At 35.5% G+C, this 18,401-nt stretch overlaps 1 protein-coding gene across 2 annotated transcripts; it reads left to right on the top strand.

Annotated features, from left to right (window-relative positions):
• The first annotated feature begins 9,313 nt into the window (after positions 1–9,313).
• LOC135153531 (transcription initiation factor IIA subunit 2-like) lies at positions 9,314–18,217 on the top strand. Of its 2 annotated transcripts, XR_010292933.1 has the most exons (4): positions 9,314–9,476; positions 14,149–14,253; positions 15,643–17,354; positions 17,429–18,217. XR_010292933.1 is itself a non-coding variant. In XM_064096438.1 (3 exons), exons 1-3 carry the CDS (start codon positions 9,405–9,407, stop codon positions 15,784–15,786), a joined length of 321 nt encoding a protein of 106 aa, XP_063952508.1. In that variant the 5' UTR covers positions 9,314–9,404; the 3' UTR covers positions 15,787–18,217. The 2 variants fall into 2 exon arrangements, 1 of the variants encoding a protein (XP_063952508.1); XM_064096438.1 differs by having other exon boundaries at positions 15,643–18,217.
• Positions 18,218–18,401: the final 184 nt, after the last annotated feature.

The following is an 18,401-nucleotide window of genomic DNA, read 5'->3' on the forward strand; positions in this document are numbered from 1 at the left end:
CTGCATGCACTGCACTGCGGATCGGATCGATCGATATCGGAATAAGAGTAAGAATACGCATGCGCCATACTATGGTGGCCCTGAAGGGACATCGCGAATAGACCAAATCGCGAATATTCACGACGAAATTGGCGACGAAATTCACGACAAGGTGAATTTCGTCGCCAATTTCGTCGCGAATTATTCACGACGAAATTCACGACGTCGTGAATTTCGTCGTGAATTTGTTTTGCTTGCCTGGGCGGTATGCGGGTTGAAACCAATTCGTCTGCTGCTAATTCCTCCACTGCAGGGTCGATCTACATTCATTTAGTCTAATGCAATTCTGTCCATTAACTTTTCGCCTTACAACCATATGGTCCAATAACCATTTGGTCCAGTCATCACTTCGTCTAATCACCAGTTCGTCTATGACCATTTCGTCTCATAACTAGTTGGTCTAATATCAATTTTATTTTCCTTAATTTCGCCCAATTAACACTTAGTTCAATTAGACCAAATGGCATATGGAATAAATGGCAATTGGACCAACTTGGTTATTAGACAAAATGGCAGTTAGACCATGTGGATAGTGGACGAACTGATGGTAGACCAAATTAAAGCAGACGAGTTGGCATTAGACCAATTGAAAAAAAAACATTGAAACGACAGAACGATGTCCACTGCTATCCATATGCATAGGCGGATCCAGGGGGGGGGGGGGCGAGGGGCCCGCCCCCCTATTGGCGGAGCAAAAAAAAAGGAAGAAAGAAAAAAAAAGGAGGGAAAAGAGAGCAGAAAAAAAGAAGAGGAGGAGACGAGCGAAGTAATTATAATGAAAAAAATCAGCTCTGTGCGATCCATATCCACTTTACAATTTTCTTACAAAGTGCTTGAAATATAGAGCTGAAATTGACTCTTTTTTTCAGATCGGAATATCAAATAGTTTAAGCTCGTGCTTCGCGCTCGCTTTGATTTTCATGATAAAAGATGTATTTAGAATGCCTAGATTCTAGGTCTAAATATGAAACACGTGCGCGCATGTTTATTCAGATATTCAACTTGTTCTCTATTTAAATCATTATCCAGTTTCAGATCACAATATAAACAATTTTCTGCTCGCACTTTGTGCTTGCATCATCAATGTAGGAATTACTCATTCTTTTCCAAATTTACAAAACATGAATAGAGTGTCCCGTATTTAGGTCTAAATCTCGATTTTTTTCCGCTCGCGCTTCGCACTCGCATCAATTGTTTAAGTTACAAAAAGTCCTTAGAATTTCCATTTTTTAAGTAAAAATGTCAAAAAAATTCAGCTCGCGCATCGCGCTCGCATTATTTGATTTTTAAAATATATAACGTCTTCACGACTAACTGCATGCAGTCTTTAACGCTTCGCGTTCGTAGTAATTATTTATTTGCATACACATCTTTTTTAGGAAAACAAACATTGCCCAGAATGTTCAAATTATAGGAAAAAATACGTAAGATTTCCAAAAAAAATTAGCTCGCGCTTCGCGCTCACATTATATAAATAAGGATTATGATATTATATATTTACGTTGATTTATAAGAATAAAGCTAAGAAGACCACCCCTTCACAGCTGCCGATCGGGGAAAATATGGCTTTAAAATAATTCTCCCCCCCCCCTATTGGCGAAGGCTGGATCCGCCCCTGGAACACCTAACAGGCAATGCGAGCGCGAAGCGCGAGCGAAAATTTTATATAGTGACATGAAAGATTATTTTTATTTCCATGTCTTCCCCTCATCTTATTTTTTTAACTCGTCTTCCTCCTCTTCTTTTTTTTCCTCTCTTTTCCCTCCTTTTTTTTTATTCTTTCTTCCCTTTTTTCCTTTTTTTTGCTACGCCAATAGGGGGAGGGGGCGCCCCCCCCCTGGATCCGCCTATGCATATGGATAGCAGTGGACATCGTTCTGTCGTTTCAATGTTTTTTTTTTCAATTGGTCTAATGCCAACTCGCCTGCTTTAATTTGGTCTACCATCAGTTCGTCCACTATCCACATGGTCTAACTGCCATTTTGTCAAATAACCAAGTTGGTCCAATTACCATTTATTCCATATGCCATTTGGTCTAATTGAACTAAGTGTTAATTGGGCGAAATTAAGGAAAATAAAATTGACATTAGACCAACTAGTTATGAGACGAAATGGTCATAGACGAACTGGTGATTAGACGAAGTGATGACTGGACCAAATGGTTATTGGACCATATGGTTGAAAGGCGAAAAGTTAATGGACAGAATTGCATTAGACTAAATGAATGTAGATCGACCCTGCAGGAGGAATTAGCAGCAGACGAATTGGTTTCAACCCGCATACCGCCCAGGCAATTCAAGCAAAACAAATTCACGACGAAATTGGCGACGTCGTGAATTTCGTCGCCAATTTCGTCGTGAATATTCAAATTGACGACGAAATTCACGACGAAATTGGCGACGTCGTGAATTTCGTCGCCAATTTCGTCGTGAATATTCGCGATGTCCCTTCAGGGCCACCGTTGGGCCTGGTCGCAAGTCGTGACACTTCGCTTTTTGCATGTTATAATCTTGTATAGAAATAAGTACCTTAATTGCCTTAAAATTTAATTCTTCTGAAATATTTTTCACCTTTATATAACTTTCTACCCAAACACTGAAAGTCATTGACCTTTCAAAAAAGAGATGTCAAATGGCTCAACTTGCCTTATCTGTGGGGTAAGTCGAGCCACCTTCTGGTTTAAGTTGAGCCATAAAAAACTATGTACGATATGGATGAGGGAAGAACCAGCATGTCATTTCTTATTTAAAGTCTTTCACTTGCTAATTCTCTATAAATCCTAACATCCTCTAAAAGGAAAAGAACTGTCATATGTAAATTTGCTCCTTTCTGCATACCTGCATGTCGATGTTTTTCTTTTTATATACATTTAATGTATACCATAAGAATTACTATGGCTCAACTTACCCCTTGTTGGCTGGCTCAACTTATCCCAGTCCATACTTAATGCGATATTTTCACATCAACATATTTCTTATGCATCCATTATGTAAAAGACAATGACATTATGACAAGAATTAAGATCCATACCTATATATGGACTAACATGTTGCTCTAATGTCTGTATTTTATTTAAAGACGTGTGTGTGTAAAAAGCACTTATCTATTTCACACCTTTTGTTTTTTACATTTTCGACTGAAATTTGTATTTTTTTCTCTAAAAAGTACTTTTTGTTTCAAAGTTGAAAACAATGTGGTGGGGTTAGGGATTATGCAATGGGTCATCAATACGTTACACCACCACAATGTCTGACTCATTTATTTGGCCTGCGGGTGGTGGCTCAACTTGCCCGTTATGCTCAACTTACCCCGCCTGCTGCCACAAAGATTTCTGATATAGAAATACATTAATTACTGATAGATGTGATATTCCAATCACTGAAAAACAAGAAACCAAATTTTTAAGGTGTTTTGATTGATTCATATTTGACTTGGAACAGTCACATTCGCAATATGATATCCAGAGGGATAGGGATCTTATATAGATTGAAATATTATATTTAAATAAAGTCATTATTTATGCTTTACAATTCATTCATCTTATCCCACTTATCTTACTGCAACATTGTTTAGGGGTATAGTAGTAAGTCGAGAATAGAAACGATATTCCGTCTTAAAAAAAGCACTTCGCATCTGTACAATTTCACATTACATTGCACACATACCAAATAGCCATCTTTATGTTTAAATTTTCTACAAATACCATTCCCGCAAGACCATTTCGCAATTTTTTATCTATAACAAAGACATATACCAACGCGTCATTCAACAGAATAAGATATCCACTTAACCAACCCCAAAATATTACTCACTCATAAGACAATTCGCCACCATGGTCCAGATATTTGGAATGCCACATATTCCACAGATACCTTTTTTCTATTTAAATCATATATTATAATTTGTCTACGAAATGCACCATATTTTGAATATATCTTTATATGTTAATTATCATGGATGTTTTTTAATATGATTATAATGACAATGATTTGTATCGCAAATATTTGTTATAATGTATGAACATGATTTGTATCAATATTTATGTCATTTCTGTTGGAAATACATCTGAATCTAAATGCCTTGCCACATAACATTAAACAGTCCGCGTCTCTTATTTCTTTTAAAGCTTCATTGAAAAAGTTTCTTATTTCTAAGTGATCTTAAATGTATCACCTACACTCACCCACTAGCACTCACTCGCACTTTTTTAAAACTTTATCTTATCTCTCCCCACTAAATATATAAACTTTCATACTTTCTATTTCGTGACATCATTTTATCTAATTATAATTATTTATAACCTATTACGGTTCCCATAGCCCTCCCTCATGGCTGCTATTGTTTCAAGCAGTTACCTGCTTGTTATAGCTTGCCCCTGCATTTTGTACCCACTCACTATTTTACATGCTTCATTTATGTAGTTTTCAGTCTTATATTATATTTTCGATTGTCACACAAAACTGTACACATTTATGTCATTTTTATTGTATCAAGTTTTTCATTTGTTATTGATTTATGAATAAAATGCAGAAACTACGTACTGCAAAGAAAAAGAGGCAGTAGTCTATAAGTATAATATAAAAGTAATGAAAAACAGGCAAAGTTGTTCGCATTTGACATCACACATATTATTTATTTGTCGCATTGCCTATATGTGAGGAGGTGGAGCGGTTCAGGGAAACTTATACACAAAAGTCAGTGTTTCCACTTTGAAGGAAATTTATCGAATTCCGGGGACCGAGAAATCTGAATCATTGTAATTTTCAGATAATGAAAACAATTCCAGTAAATTCAGGGAAATCAGAAAATTACAATTACAAACTACAATTCAACGTATAGCAACTGTATTTAAAGAATTAATTGTTTGTCAGTGCCTCATTTTCATAGAACAAAATTTTCTGCTCGCGCTCACTATAGCGCCTACGCATTTTGTAATTTTGTTGCTATTTTTAAAAAGTGCATTCAACAAAAAAAGGTTAAATTCATTGATTGTGGTCACTTGACCCAAGTTAATTTAGGCTCGCTTTATTTTTGTTCGATTTCTGTTAAAAACTATAGAAATTGAATTCCAGTAGGAAATATGTCGATGAATTTCAGGTAATATTAATACAGTTTCTTACGTGGAACGTTTGTATGTTTGTTTGTTTGCTTCTCTGATGTAATTGTAACCCAAAATGCAGTGGCGTACCTGGGATTTTCCACAGGGGGGGCAAAACCGTCCGCCAAAAAATTTGACAAGCCAAAAAAAAAAAAAAAAAAAAAAAAAAAAAAAAAGGTCTTCGATCACAAATAAAGGATTTCGTACCGGAAAAAAATTGACAAGCAAAAAAAAAAAAAAAAAAAAAAAAAAAAAAAAAAAAGGTCTTCAAGCTCGTCAGGGGGGTATTGAAGGTCTTAAAGCTCGTCAGGGGGGGGCAAAAAAGGTTTTTCAAGCCCGTCAGGGGGGGCAAAGATACGTTTTTGCATGGGTTGTGACTCGTCAGGGGGGGCAGAGTGCCCCCCCCCTGCCCCCCCCCCCCCCGTAGGTACGCTAGTGCCAAAATGTCTAGACCCTACTAGAAAAACAATTCCTCAATGCAGGGGCTGTTACACTCATTGCTGTCAATAGTTTAGGCCCGGGGCGGCAGTTAAATGTATTGTTGTATACATGTGTAGCACTAGTCTACAACTGTAGACCCACATCTGCAGTGTGTGTATCACAGCTGATTCAAGGAGTCTGCATAGCAGACTAGGTCTACTAGAGCCTGCAGATCTGAAATGGCTCGCTTCGCTCGCCCTTTCAGGCTGGTTTGCTTCGCAAAACAGCTGCAGATCCCACTTCACGAGCCATTCAGAGTCTGCATAGTAGACTAGTGTAGCACGGGAACGTTTCGGGTGGGGTATAGGATCTTTTACTTAACACCAACGCCAATAGTACAGCGGAAGGATTTTTATATAAAGAATCCCCACCCCACCCTGTCCGTCTACAGAGGTATAGAAACTTAATAAAATACTATATTAGGTTGTAATTATTTTAATACATAATAATCACACATTACAGAATCAAACACCATCAATCAACAACATTCACACTATGCTATTAATTAATGTAAATAATACTCGATAAAATACTCATTAAAGGATATATTATGTTCCTTTAATTCTCAACTAATAAATGAACATTACATACATGATGTAACTCTTGGTTACATATTTATTCGAACGAGTATATGAACATATAGTTCAAATCAGTGGCGTAACTACGGGGGGGGGGGGCATGGGGGGCACGTGCCCCCCAATCGGCTGGCCAAAAAAAAAAAAAAAAAAAACGGGGAAAAAGAGAAAAAGAGGGAGAAACTGAGAGCAACGTAGTGGGAAGGAAGAAATTATTGTTAATTATGTTATATTATATTATAATTATTTCATGTTATATTAAATAGAAATGAAAAAAATATCATAACTTTATGAAACATATTTTGCTCAGGGCCTATGTCTTCAGTGTCCCTGATGCTCGCATCGTCTGTTTAACGAGATATGTAATCCTGTTGTACTAAAACCTCCCGTTTTCAAGTCAATACACCAAATATATTTCCTCGCACTTCCAATTATAATTGTTTTATGTAGTGACATATCATTTTAAGGTCTTAATATAAAACATTTCCCGTCCGTGCTTATGTTCGCATTAGTGGATTAGTGAGATATGTCTGCTCTTCATGAATTCCTAAAATCAGTCCTTAAAATTTCCCTTTTTCTGATCTGAATATCAAAAATTTCAGCTTGCGCTCGCTTCATTTGGTTAGTGAAATACGCATGGTCTACGTGAATTCCAATTTTTCAGCTCGCGCTTCGCGTTCGCAATATTTGACTAGTGAGATGCGTATGAAAATCATGACTACAATGACTACAAAAAGTATGTCTTTAGAGGTAATTCTAACAAAATCAGCATGCGCTTGGCACCCGCATTACAATATATGGTGAGATATATGTACTCTTAATGGATTCTTTTTTAAAATAGACCTTAAAATGTCCATGTTTGGGGTCAATATATAAAAAAAATTCAGCTCGCGCTTCGCGCTCGCTTCATTTGGTTAGTGAAATACGTATGGTCTTCGTGAATTCCTACAAACAAGCCTTAAAATGACCCTCTTCAGGTCTGAATTTCCTAAATTTTCAGCTCGCGCTCGCAATATTTGATTAGTGAGATGCGCATGTTAGTCATGATTACAATGACTACAAGTGATTTATGTGTTTGGATGCATAAAATTCTAACAAAATCAGCAAGCGCTTGGCACTCGCATTAGATTACTATATGGTGAGATATGTATACTCTTAATAGATTCCTAAAATATAGTCCCTAAAATGTCCGTTTGGGGTCAATAAGATGTAGATTATAGAATAATATCTATTATTCTTTCATCAGATAATATATGAAAATCAACATTAAAATATTATTCAATTGAATAAACATCAAATGTGTAAAAACACTTGTGGAAATAACTCTAAATCCAATATTAAATTTATAGGATCAATCATCCAATAATCTTATATAAACTTTGTCAAACAAACAATCAGTTTTCAAATACTGAAATATAGAATTATGACTTTAGGATCTTATACCCAGTAAAAAGAGAAGTTACATTAGAGTAACTTTATGGGGGATGTTTCCTCTCCATCTCGAAAGTTATGAATGAGGAGGATAGCCCAAAGAAGATCTTGGATGTTGGTATATCGGAAATAGCATTATTTTGAGGGGAGGTGTATGTAGGGTTTAACTGGTTAGATTTGTAGATCCTCAGTTATCTCTATAACAAAACAAGAGGCTGTAAATACAGACAAAGTAATACTATTATATCAACAATAAAAGGTATAATGAATATGTAATTATGGAGGATTGGATGATAATTACTTATTAATAGTTCACCCCTATAGGATATCTAAGATGGAATAGTCCAACAAAGTTTTTCCAAAATACTCCTACGTATTAATTCTTGGAATGGCTACCAACCTGTACCTCTGGACATGAGTCACTACCTAGAACTGCGACCATTGTTAACATTTCTCATTGACCACTAATTCACTCTCTCTCAGTCGGTACAGAGGTAAAAAAAACTTTCTGTTCTGACCATCTAGTTATGAATGTTCAATATCCATACAAGGGGGGGGGTAGGTATTACAAGGGTTTTATCCTTTTCACTACATAATTATAATATAGCACCAAAAGGGTGCTACACATGCGTGTCCAAATTATTTCCAAACACCCCCTAAATGAGTTTTTCTCTGTCATGTCTGTGTGCAAAATAATCCCCTAAAGAAGCCTTTTCGCGGGCTTCATTTACACATTTTGGCCCCTGAACAAGTTGTCGCCAAAATCGACCCCTAAACAAATTTTTGTCTATATTATACTTGCTAACAATAAGCTTAAATAGACAAAACTATATTCATGGGCATTATATATTCCACCCCCCCCCCCCCGTTTAGTAAGGGTTAAAGTACTATACAATCGGGAATGACCCGAACAATTTTCAGAAACGAGGAGGAAAAAAGCCCCGGGGAAAAAGCTTGGGGAAAAACATACTCTGAACGCTTTTGGCTATAGTACATCTAAAAAATAAACTTAGGGACAAAAACATACCCTAAATACGTTTGACCCGCGATTGACCATTGACCAGTTTTTTTTTAACCACCATTTTTCAGTTGAAACCGTGTTTTTTATTCCCTTAATAAGTGCACGCGCGGCCCACGTTCAAAAATGAAAAAAAAAAACTTTAAACGCGATTTTTTTTTTGTGGTCTCGCATGTGTACAACAACATATTTGACTGCCCCCCACCCCGGAGTTTAGGGGGTCAAAGTAATTAGGGAATAGGCCTACTATATACTTAAAGGGTGTACCGTTTTGTATAATGTTATAAGGAGTAGGGGGTTTCGCACGCCAATACTTGTTAAGGGGTACATTTTAAGAACATGGAAAATACTTGTTAAGGGTGCTTTTCGAAACCCCATGGTCACGCGTGGTATATTCCACTTGTCAATGGAAGTGCCGCCCCCCCCCCCCCCCCCCCCGTATCATACCGGGGGGTGACGAGATGATTATCTGGGGTGGTATTCTGAAAACGTTCTTATCTCAAATATGTTCCTATCTAGAATCTACGTCACGATCTCAAATTGGAATTCTGAAAACGTTCTTATATATCTTCTATCTTTTATCTTATCTCAATGAGATAAGGGGTAAGATATAAAAACAAAGATAAATGTATCAAGCTCTATTATGTGCAAATATAGACGCCCTCTATCGGTACAATCGATCATAATCGCGAGATTTTTGTGGATGCTGTTCTGCTGCTCAACTTTATTAATATTATAATTAAGCTAAGATTAGCAAGTAAAGATGAGTCATCAACTTTATAGAAACACTGCCCTTGGAAACAGCTTGCAAGAAAGCCTAGATGAATTAATTCAGGTTAGTACATGTTGTGGTACGTCTTTGTTGGCAGAATACCCGGGCAAAATAATGAGCATGCCCGGCATATTCTTTGTGGCAATAATGACTGCTGCAGTGTCAGCGTGTGCGATTCATATGCACATAATTTGAAATGGACTCCTCACGTTTTCGTGGACGTGGTCAATATGAAGTGTAACATAGAGTATACACGTCAGAGAATTGCCCAAATAATTATTCTTATGCATAATTGGACCAGAACAAAAATATAATTTTTGAATCATACAGGCCTAGACTTGAAAATAATGATATAAATTTTTTTTGCAAATGTTGAATATTTGAATAATCATGATGTAGGTATGTGACAAAAAAAATGAAAATCATCAAATATGAATAAATTTGGTATCACTTGAAAGCTCTTAAAAAGACCTTTAAAATGATACCAAGAACTTTAGTTTTCATAAAGAAATTATAAAGTTATTCCAGTTTAAGTCGCACATATTCATCCAAATTTGTGGTCATTGTCTTAATGTAAAGTCAATGGAGTACAGAATCGATTTTTGTGACCATTTTGTCATTTTTGTGACCATTTTGAACCCAAGTCTTCAACAGGCTCTAACTTCTTTGTTTTTGAGCCCTATGAAGTAATTTAGGTATCAATGGAAAGGTGAGAGAATGCTTAATTGATGTGTATCAATTCATCTAGTAATTTTTCTTATTATGTGTAAAATAATTTCTTCTAATTAATTCTAATTAATTATGCAAATAACAGAAAATCACAATTACTTGCCTCTTTTTTTTTGCCAAATGAAGGTGATTATGATAGATAATTCATATAATTTAGTTGGCATCAAAACAGCATCATGTAGATAATTTCCTAATGAATTTGTCTAAAGTATTGTTTTTGTAATTTCTAATGTATTTCTTTGTTTTCTGATATAAATTACAAGCTCTTTTTCAACTTAGTATTGTAATTTTGTATATGTGTTTGTACGGGGGTCCTTTTTTACATATGAAAAAAAAATCTTTTGTACTTTGTATGACCAAATAAAAATATGTGTGCTTTTTTCTGATGTATTTTATTGTTTCACCAATTCCTTATGTATTCTATTGTTTCAACAATTTGTTATAATATGTAGCTTTTGATTTGAGAGACAATGGACATGTGATTACATTTTTAGAAGGAATGAGCAGCTGAGTGTAAAATATGTATGTAGAATTGTATGCAATTTATTTCAAGTATCAAGAAGGACGAAAATGAAGTTTTAATATATTGTATCAGTTGTCAATTTCTTAGATTTGTATACATACATTGTATTACAAAAGCCCTGTTTGAGCTCTCTTTTTAAAGAAAAATAAATTCAAATTATTAGTCGAATCCAAAAGAAAAGGAAAAGAGTGGTCTATTTCTTTCAAAACAAAGCAAAAAACAACCAGGGAAAATATATAACAAAGCTTTAAACAACAACAACAAAACAGACATCAAAGCTCCAAACAAGCACTAAAAACAAGAGAAACAAAAACTTGTACCAATCCCATCCCCATTTTCCAATTCAAAATACAACCCCCACCTGCACCCCTAAAAAAAGAAAAGTGAACAAAAAAATAAATAGTACAATTAATAATAAACATAAATACAGGACTCAGACCCATCTGGAAATGAAATATTCTTTCCTCTGAGTTTTCATGTATTTTCTTACAAGAGTGAAAAAAATTACAACATAAAATAAACAACATCTAGTTCGTGCATTTTAATAAAAAAATCAACATTTAAGATATTCTCCTTTCAAAAGCAAATCCAGTCTCCAAATAATGAAATATGAAAAAAAATGAAAAAAATAAACAATACAATAATTTAAAAAAGAAACTTGAAAAAATATATTAAAAAAAAAGAAACTAAAAAATAAACATAATTTTTGCATTTTAATTAAAAAGTCAACATTTATGATATTCTCCTTTCAAAAGCAAATCCAGTCTCAAAATAATGAAACATGATTGAAAAGTTTCAAAATATTTTTTTTTCTACAAAAGAAAAAAAAGAAACACTATAGATTTTGCATTTTAATTTAATAAGTCAACATTAATATTCCACTTCCAAAAGAATCCAGTTTCCAAATGATAAAATATGATTCTATAACCTTAGGAGGAAAGAATGTTTTTGTGACAAAATGTATATATTTAAATCAATATCAGAATAACAATCTACGGTATAATGACAGACATTTTCAGAAAAAGGCACAATATTATCAAGTGAACAATTTAGATCCAGTTCAATCCAGCATGAACGACTCACTATCGACCACTCCCGTCACCAAGCCCTCCGCATCGGGTACCGGTAGCTCGACTGCCGAAAGACCGTCGGGAGCCCACCGCATCGGGCAGCTCGACTGCCGAGAGACCGGCTGTGACAAGGGTAGCTCGCGCCGCTTATAATCTGGACTGCTCCACGAAAGAATCTTTTGATTTTAGTTTTTTTATCAATTTGAATATATTATCTAACAGTGAGGATACATAATTGGATCGTAGTTCTACTTACAATAAAAAAATTTCGATCATTTGCGCATCCAAAAATTTGATGAACTTTCAAGCTCCGATATCCACACTTCACAGGCGAGTATCCACATTGAAACTTATATGTACAGAAAGAGCAAGTTTTCAACTGTCTGTATCAAGGCACGAGATTGCATCAACTATGTGCGCATGCGCATGAAACCCCATTTTCGATGAGCCGCCCAGACAGAGGCGATGCCACTTGCAGCAAAACCCGCGCGAAAACCGTGCAGCCAAAACCAGCGCTCGCGATGCGCCCGTATTCACACATACCTACATGATGATCATGATAATGATTCATCAGTGATTGAATCATAATGACTCATCTGTCCCTCTCCAGGACAGCGTGCATAGTCAGCGTGTACGCTTTTTGGGAGAGTACTTCTTCAATTCAAGGTAGAGGCGCACGGTCAATATGGGAGACTCGAGAATATGGGATATAATCTCCCATTATTTAGAGACTGCAAAAGAACAAAAGAAACAACATCAACAAAATTGTAATTTTTTCCACCCAAAATTTTGTCTCACTGAGGTCTGAAGCCCATTTGTTTTGTAGGTGGATGACAACAAAAATCCTTAACAAAACAAAAGTAGACGGTGAAAAGGGGTAATTTTTCACGAGGAATCTGCTTATCACATTTTTATTTGCCGCCAAGATTAGTACCAGTAATACTTTTGAAGCAAATGTAAACAAAGGAAATTGGTCTCCCAAACTGGAGGCTGTCTCTGAAATTGGATACCTAAATTCTTTACAAAAGTCTCTGATATTGAAGATAATCTCTCTCATGGGAGACAGTCTCCCATATTGGGTGTGCGCCTTAGTCTTGAGGACGCAATGATGATGACTTTTAAAATCCTGTCATATACTTCTTAATCATTGACTTCTTGAACAGGCCTTCATAGACATGTAAGAGAATGAGGTAAACAAAGATGGATTTCCCTAGGAAATCCATCTTTTCATAACAGAATCTCTAACATAAAATCTGATGCTATAGCATTGTGTGTAAGCGTGCCTCGCCATTCTATTGCAGTGAATGCAGTTTGAAAACACTCTGTCCATCAGAAAGGATGCAATGTTGGTCCTGTGTATAGGAGAGTCACAACCTATGCACATTGAAACCAATTAAAAGAGTAGGGTGTTCACCCAGTGTATCGCATGCACCTGTCAGTCCCGGAAAAAAAATTTCAGGCCAAGTCAATCTTGATGTTCAAATGCCATAATAATCAATGTAATGATTGTGGGCAGTAACGGAAAGACAAGACAAATACAACAGCATTGTATTGTACAAAGGTTTCTCACTGTTTATACAAATGTCTGTTTGGTAGTGCAGTGAGTCTCTATGCCTTATTAGGCATAGTGACTGACATACACATTGATGACTACATTTATAAAGTTGATTTTAATTGTACATGTGATGGTCCAGGTAAAGAAGTGGGTTTTTTTTCCTTCAAATTGTCAAATGGAATTGCACAATACCTTTCCAATTGTTTTTTTTTTTTTTTGGTGAGGGCTTGCATGCCTCTGGGCAACATAATTGAATTTAAATTTTGTGAACCCTGGCTCATCCAGGACCCGTTTAATTTTTCCTCTCTTCCTTTTTTCTGTCATTTTAAGAATCTTACTTGTATTTGATTCGTCAAATCATAGTTTTGTACATTTCTTTTTACCCAGAAGTTAGAGTTTATTTTTGCACAATTATGTGATCTTAATCCTTATAGAATTAAAAATGACCCATTGTTAGGAAGGTTTGAATGCGTTCAGTAAGGAAATATGATTATTTTGGTCTGACGGAGATTACAAAATTTATTGAAATGACGTACACGAGAATAAAGACAAAAAATCAAATGTTTCCTATTCAAGGTTACCTTACACTTACTATATCTGGGTGCATATTTGGATTCCTCATATATTCCCTTTCAGAAAGTTATAGGCCCTACTTTTATTGTCATAGGGATTTTTTCGTGAGATTAGGACTTTTAACATTCAAAAGAGGATTCAAAACAAAAAATCACCATTTATTGCAAAAGAAGGCAACCTCATGATTACAATGCATCATGATCATTATACAAATAGACCAGGTTTATTACATACCACTCTTCCTAACAGCTCTTCTCATATATCTCTTCTGTTCTTTCCCTACAGGCAAGACTTATCACACCACAGCTTGCTCTGACTGTACTTCTCAAGTTTGACCGTGCCATCAATGATGCACTGGCTAATAGGCTAAAAAACAAAATCAGTTTCAAGGTAATTCAGATCAATTTATTTTAATAGGGTACAAGTTACATAATGTAGCATATTCATATTTTAATATGCTGATTTTTTAAACAAAGGTTATTCTTAAAATCCTGGAAGCTTGAAAGTGGAATATCAGACATAACATTAACAACAACAACAACAATAATAATAATGATAATACTTAATTATAGAACAGTTCTTGTATAGTGCATTATACTTTTCAAATGTCTCAATGCATGTAATAATAATAATAATGTACATTTATATAGTGCTTATTACAGTAGTTTCTAGGCGCTTAACATTTATATCTTAGCGTAATACATGTACAAGGATTATGAAGAGCATAGTAAATTATATTGATTACGTTGCATAATATTACATTAAATTACATTATTACATTACATTGCAAGACATTATTATAAGTAATTAAAGAAGTTAAGAAGATGTTAGGAAGATGAAGGAAGAAAAGATGAGGGAAAACTGATGGTAATGCTACGATGATATTATAAGTTAAGTAAACATGTTTTCAATGCAGAAGAATTAGCATAAATGGATTCTAGGTACTGAAATTTGTGCTTTTCTAACAATTAAGGCATGCCTGGTTATGTATTTCATATGGAATCCCACATGCAACTCATTACTTATCCTCACATAAGACAATGGGTCAGATGCATAAAAAGTAGCAATTGCTTTTGCTAGTCTTTTGCTTGGCTTTTGCTTGATTCCGTATGTATGCAAATGAGCGAGCAAATGCTTTTGCTAGTAAGTTCAAGCAATCGCTTACTGACTGCTAGCATTTCTTTGACAATTAAGCTTTTGCTATAAAATGTCTGCATAAAGGCTTAAAGCGAATATTTTGCTTGTGCGTTTAAGTGCTTACTTGGGTTTTTCAAGAGCATTTTGCTTGATCAGGACGTTCGGATAATATAATCATGTTTATGCACCTGGGAGAATAGCCCAAGGTGTACCGTAACCTACATGTACATGTTTTTTTCCTAGTAAGTACAAACCAATTGCCAAATATATAAAATTATCAAAAAGAAACAAGTTAGTTTGACACCACGTCTTAGGAAAAGATGTTATATGAAAGAAGCTATAATTTGCACTGCCACACCTTTGCGCTCCAGTCCTGCCTTTTCTTTGGTCGTGTTCGCACCAGCGTGATGTCGCTATTGTTCAAACCGCTAGCAATTGCTTTTTGAAGGCAAGAAAAGGGTTCAAGCACTAGCAAAGGGTTATGCATATGAAATAAAGCAATTGCTGAAGCATGATCTTTTCCTTGGCTAGCTGTTGCTTGTGCTTGAAGCAATTTCTTGCCAGCAATTGCTACTTTTTATGCATCTGACCGAATATCCACAATGTATGTATTTATGTTATGTATTTGTTTCGTTACTGCAGGGTCATCTGAATACATACAGATTCTGTGACAATGTTTGGACATTTGTTCTCAACGACGTGGATTTCCGTAATGGTGATTTTGTGACGGTTGACAAAGTCAAAATTGTGGCTGTGGACGGCAAGATATCGGCGGCAGCGGACTGACATCCAATGAAACTATGAATTATCTTAAAGAGACCATTAAGGCTTAAGGCATCTATTTCTTGGAAAAATTGATGGCTGGCTAGGCTGTTGGAGGACCTAATGACTGGCAAATCCTGGCAATACACGAAGCTTGAATCTGTCCATCCTGTTATATACTTGAATCTTAAAAAGTGAGAGAATGTTAAGATTCTTCTAGATTTTTTGAGACTTCAACGTCTGACATTTTTTAAAATTCTTATGTTGAGTCAGTACAATGCAAGTCTAGAGCTTATGTTAAGAAGCTGCAACTACTATAAAACTCTCCACCTCTTTTCTGTTAACCTTGTCAAAACTCAATTTCTCAAAGCGACATTTATTTATGTAAATATAGTGTATGCATCAATATGCATATGATATTTGTTGATTTTTTTCAAATTAAACCAAGTGTATGTTGTTTATGCTGGCTAATATCAGGTTGAGAGGTCAAATGATTTTATGCAGTCCATTCAGATCTGACTGCCTACCAAATTCTTTTCTCATTTTAACTATTGTGAAGAACCCAGTGACCCAGAAATAGGATGGAGGGTGTTTTACTGTGAAGTCTGACAAACAAGCAAAATAATGAACATACAATGTTTACTATGACTTGTGTTCATTGTAAGAACGCACTTAAAACATGAAAACTCTGCAAAGATGAATCTTTGATATGCTTACAATTGATATACATCTGTTTTGGTGCATGTATATTGTTGAGTAGATGTGCCTGTTGCACTTTCCGCTTGTATAATACATTACATGTATACTGTTTGTAAATCCTGATATTTTTCTTGTACAAAATTGTATATCTATTGAAAAAAAATTAAGAACCATGAAAATTAAGGTCATTTTCAGTTAATTTATTTCAGTGACTGCGACCACTTGCGACCTTTTGATCGCACGACAGGCCGTAACATGCATCAATGACAATTGCTATTTATCTCACAAAACAACTAGGCTTCCATGAAAGTTGACGTGATTCAATGCGATCGCTTGTACGATTGAATGAAACCAATGCAACTGGTCGCACTGGCTGTACGATCTTATGCGGGTGAATTGATTATTTTAATCGTGTTTGGATTTTGAACATGTTCAAATTTGGGATGCAACCAGTCACGACCACCTCAGGTTCGTGCGATCACCTACGATGACTGCGAGTGCTCGCAAGACACCAAGCGATGGATCGTGCAACACCAAGAAAAAACTGATAGAGGATCAATTGTGAAAGGGTCTTTAGTCATATCCTGTATCATGAAAGGCGTGCTGCCAAAGGTGTCATCAATACGATGACTGGTACAAGACATGCGCATTGGTACTTATCACAGCATTAATTAATCCAAGGCCATGTCATTGTATAATGCCTGATTGCTTGGCCCCACTCAATACTACATGTACACTCTTGAAAATGTTGGGCAACATAAAGTCCACACAACAATTGGTTAAAACTTTATCCAATTCTGGATAGTTTCCAACCAATAATGTGTGCTTTGGTTGAAAGCTACACAGTAATGGTTGAAAACTACCCTTAGTTGGATATTTTTTTTTAACCAATTGTTGTGTGGACAGTATGTTGCCCAACATTTTTTATTTTCCAAATTTGTACTTAGAAATGTGCTCTGTGAAAAAGTGGCCTTGCTTGAAACTAAAAATATTGATATTAAATATTATTATTATCTTTGTGAAACACATCCTTGTCATCAGATAGGCTGAATATTGCAATGAGTATCCATCAGAACATATGAGTGGCGAAAGGCTCAAACAACAGGCACCAAGTATTGGTAAACAAGACTTATGACACCTTAATGCTTTCTTCGTGAAATTCCAAGATTGGGCACTGATAAGTAATTAATACTCTAAAGCTCAGTGCACACTAATTGCGATCCAATACAACATAATTTTTAATAAATCACACTTTGAATTTAAAATGAAAGTTCCAAGAATTAAAAATGATTTTATTTGAAGTTCGGCATGTTAGGAATAATAAAATCATAATTTCAATTTGCGGGAAGCCCTGTGGTCTGAGGAAAATCCAAATCAGGCAGCTTCAAGTCGCAGCCGATGATTACATCATTACGATTTGGAATTGAATTTTCTTTTAATCCTACAGGGAGGCTCGAACTAGACTCAAGTTTGATTTCAGTAGTCCTACCACTGTTCTGAAGTCTGATTGCTAAAATTTTATTGTTTGGAATGTTCATATCAAATGTTATTACGATTTCTTTGAAATTTGGATCGCATATTGTGCATTGGGCTTAAGGACTACATCTAACTCCACATGTCATTGTTTTTCATTTCTCAATGGAGTGTCAATAAGAGCCGCATGATATTGTGCATTTGGGTATCTAATCACAAGCTGTAAAAACCATGTTATGGTGATACACCATGCCCAATGAATAAATGTCAAACTCTAAATCCAGCCTGCCTCTTCCTGTTTATTGTGTATCTGAATTTAACATCAAAAAGTAAATCTACCCCAATATCAATTTGTTTTTAACCCCAATACAGTCGCAAGGTATTTTTTATTCATGTCACTCCCAGACAGGAATTGCAGTATCATGACAAAAATTTGTATGGTGGTATTGCATAGGTAATTTCGCCCA

Source organism: Lytechinus pictus, chromosome 3 (assembly GCF_037042905.1).
Source record: "Lytechinus pictus isolate F3 Inbred chromosome 3, Lp3.0, whole genome shotgun sequence".
Classification (NCBI taxonomy): domain Eukaryota; kingdom Metazoa; phylum Echinodermata; class Echinoidea; order Temnopleuroida; family Toxopneustidae; genus Lytechinus; species Lytechinus pictus.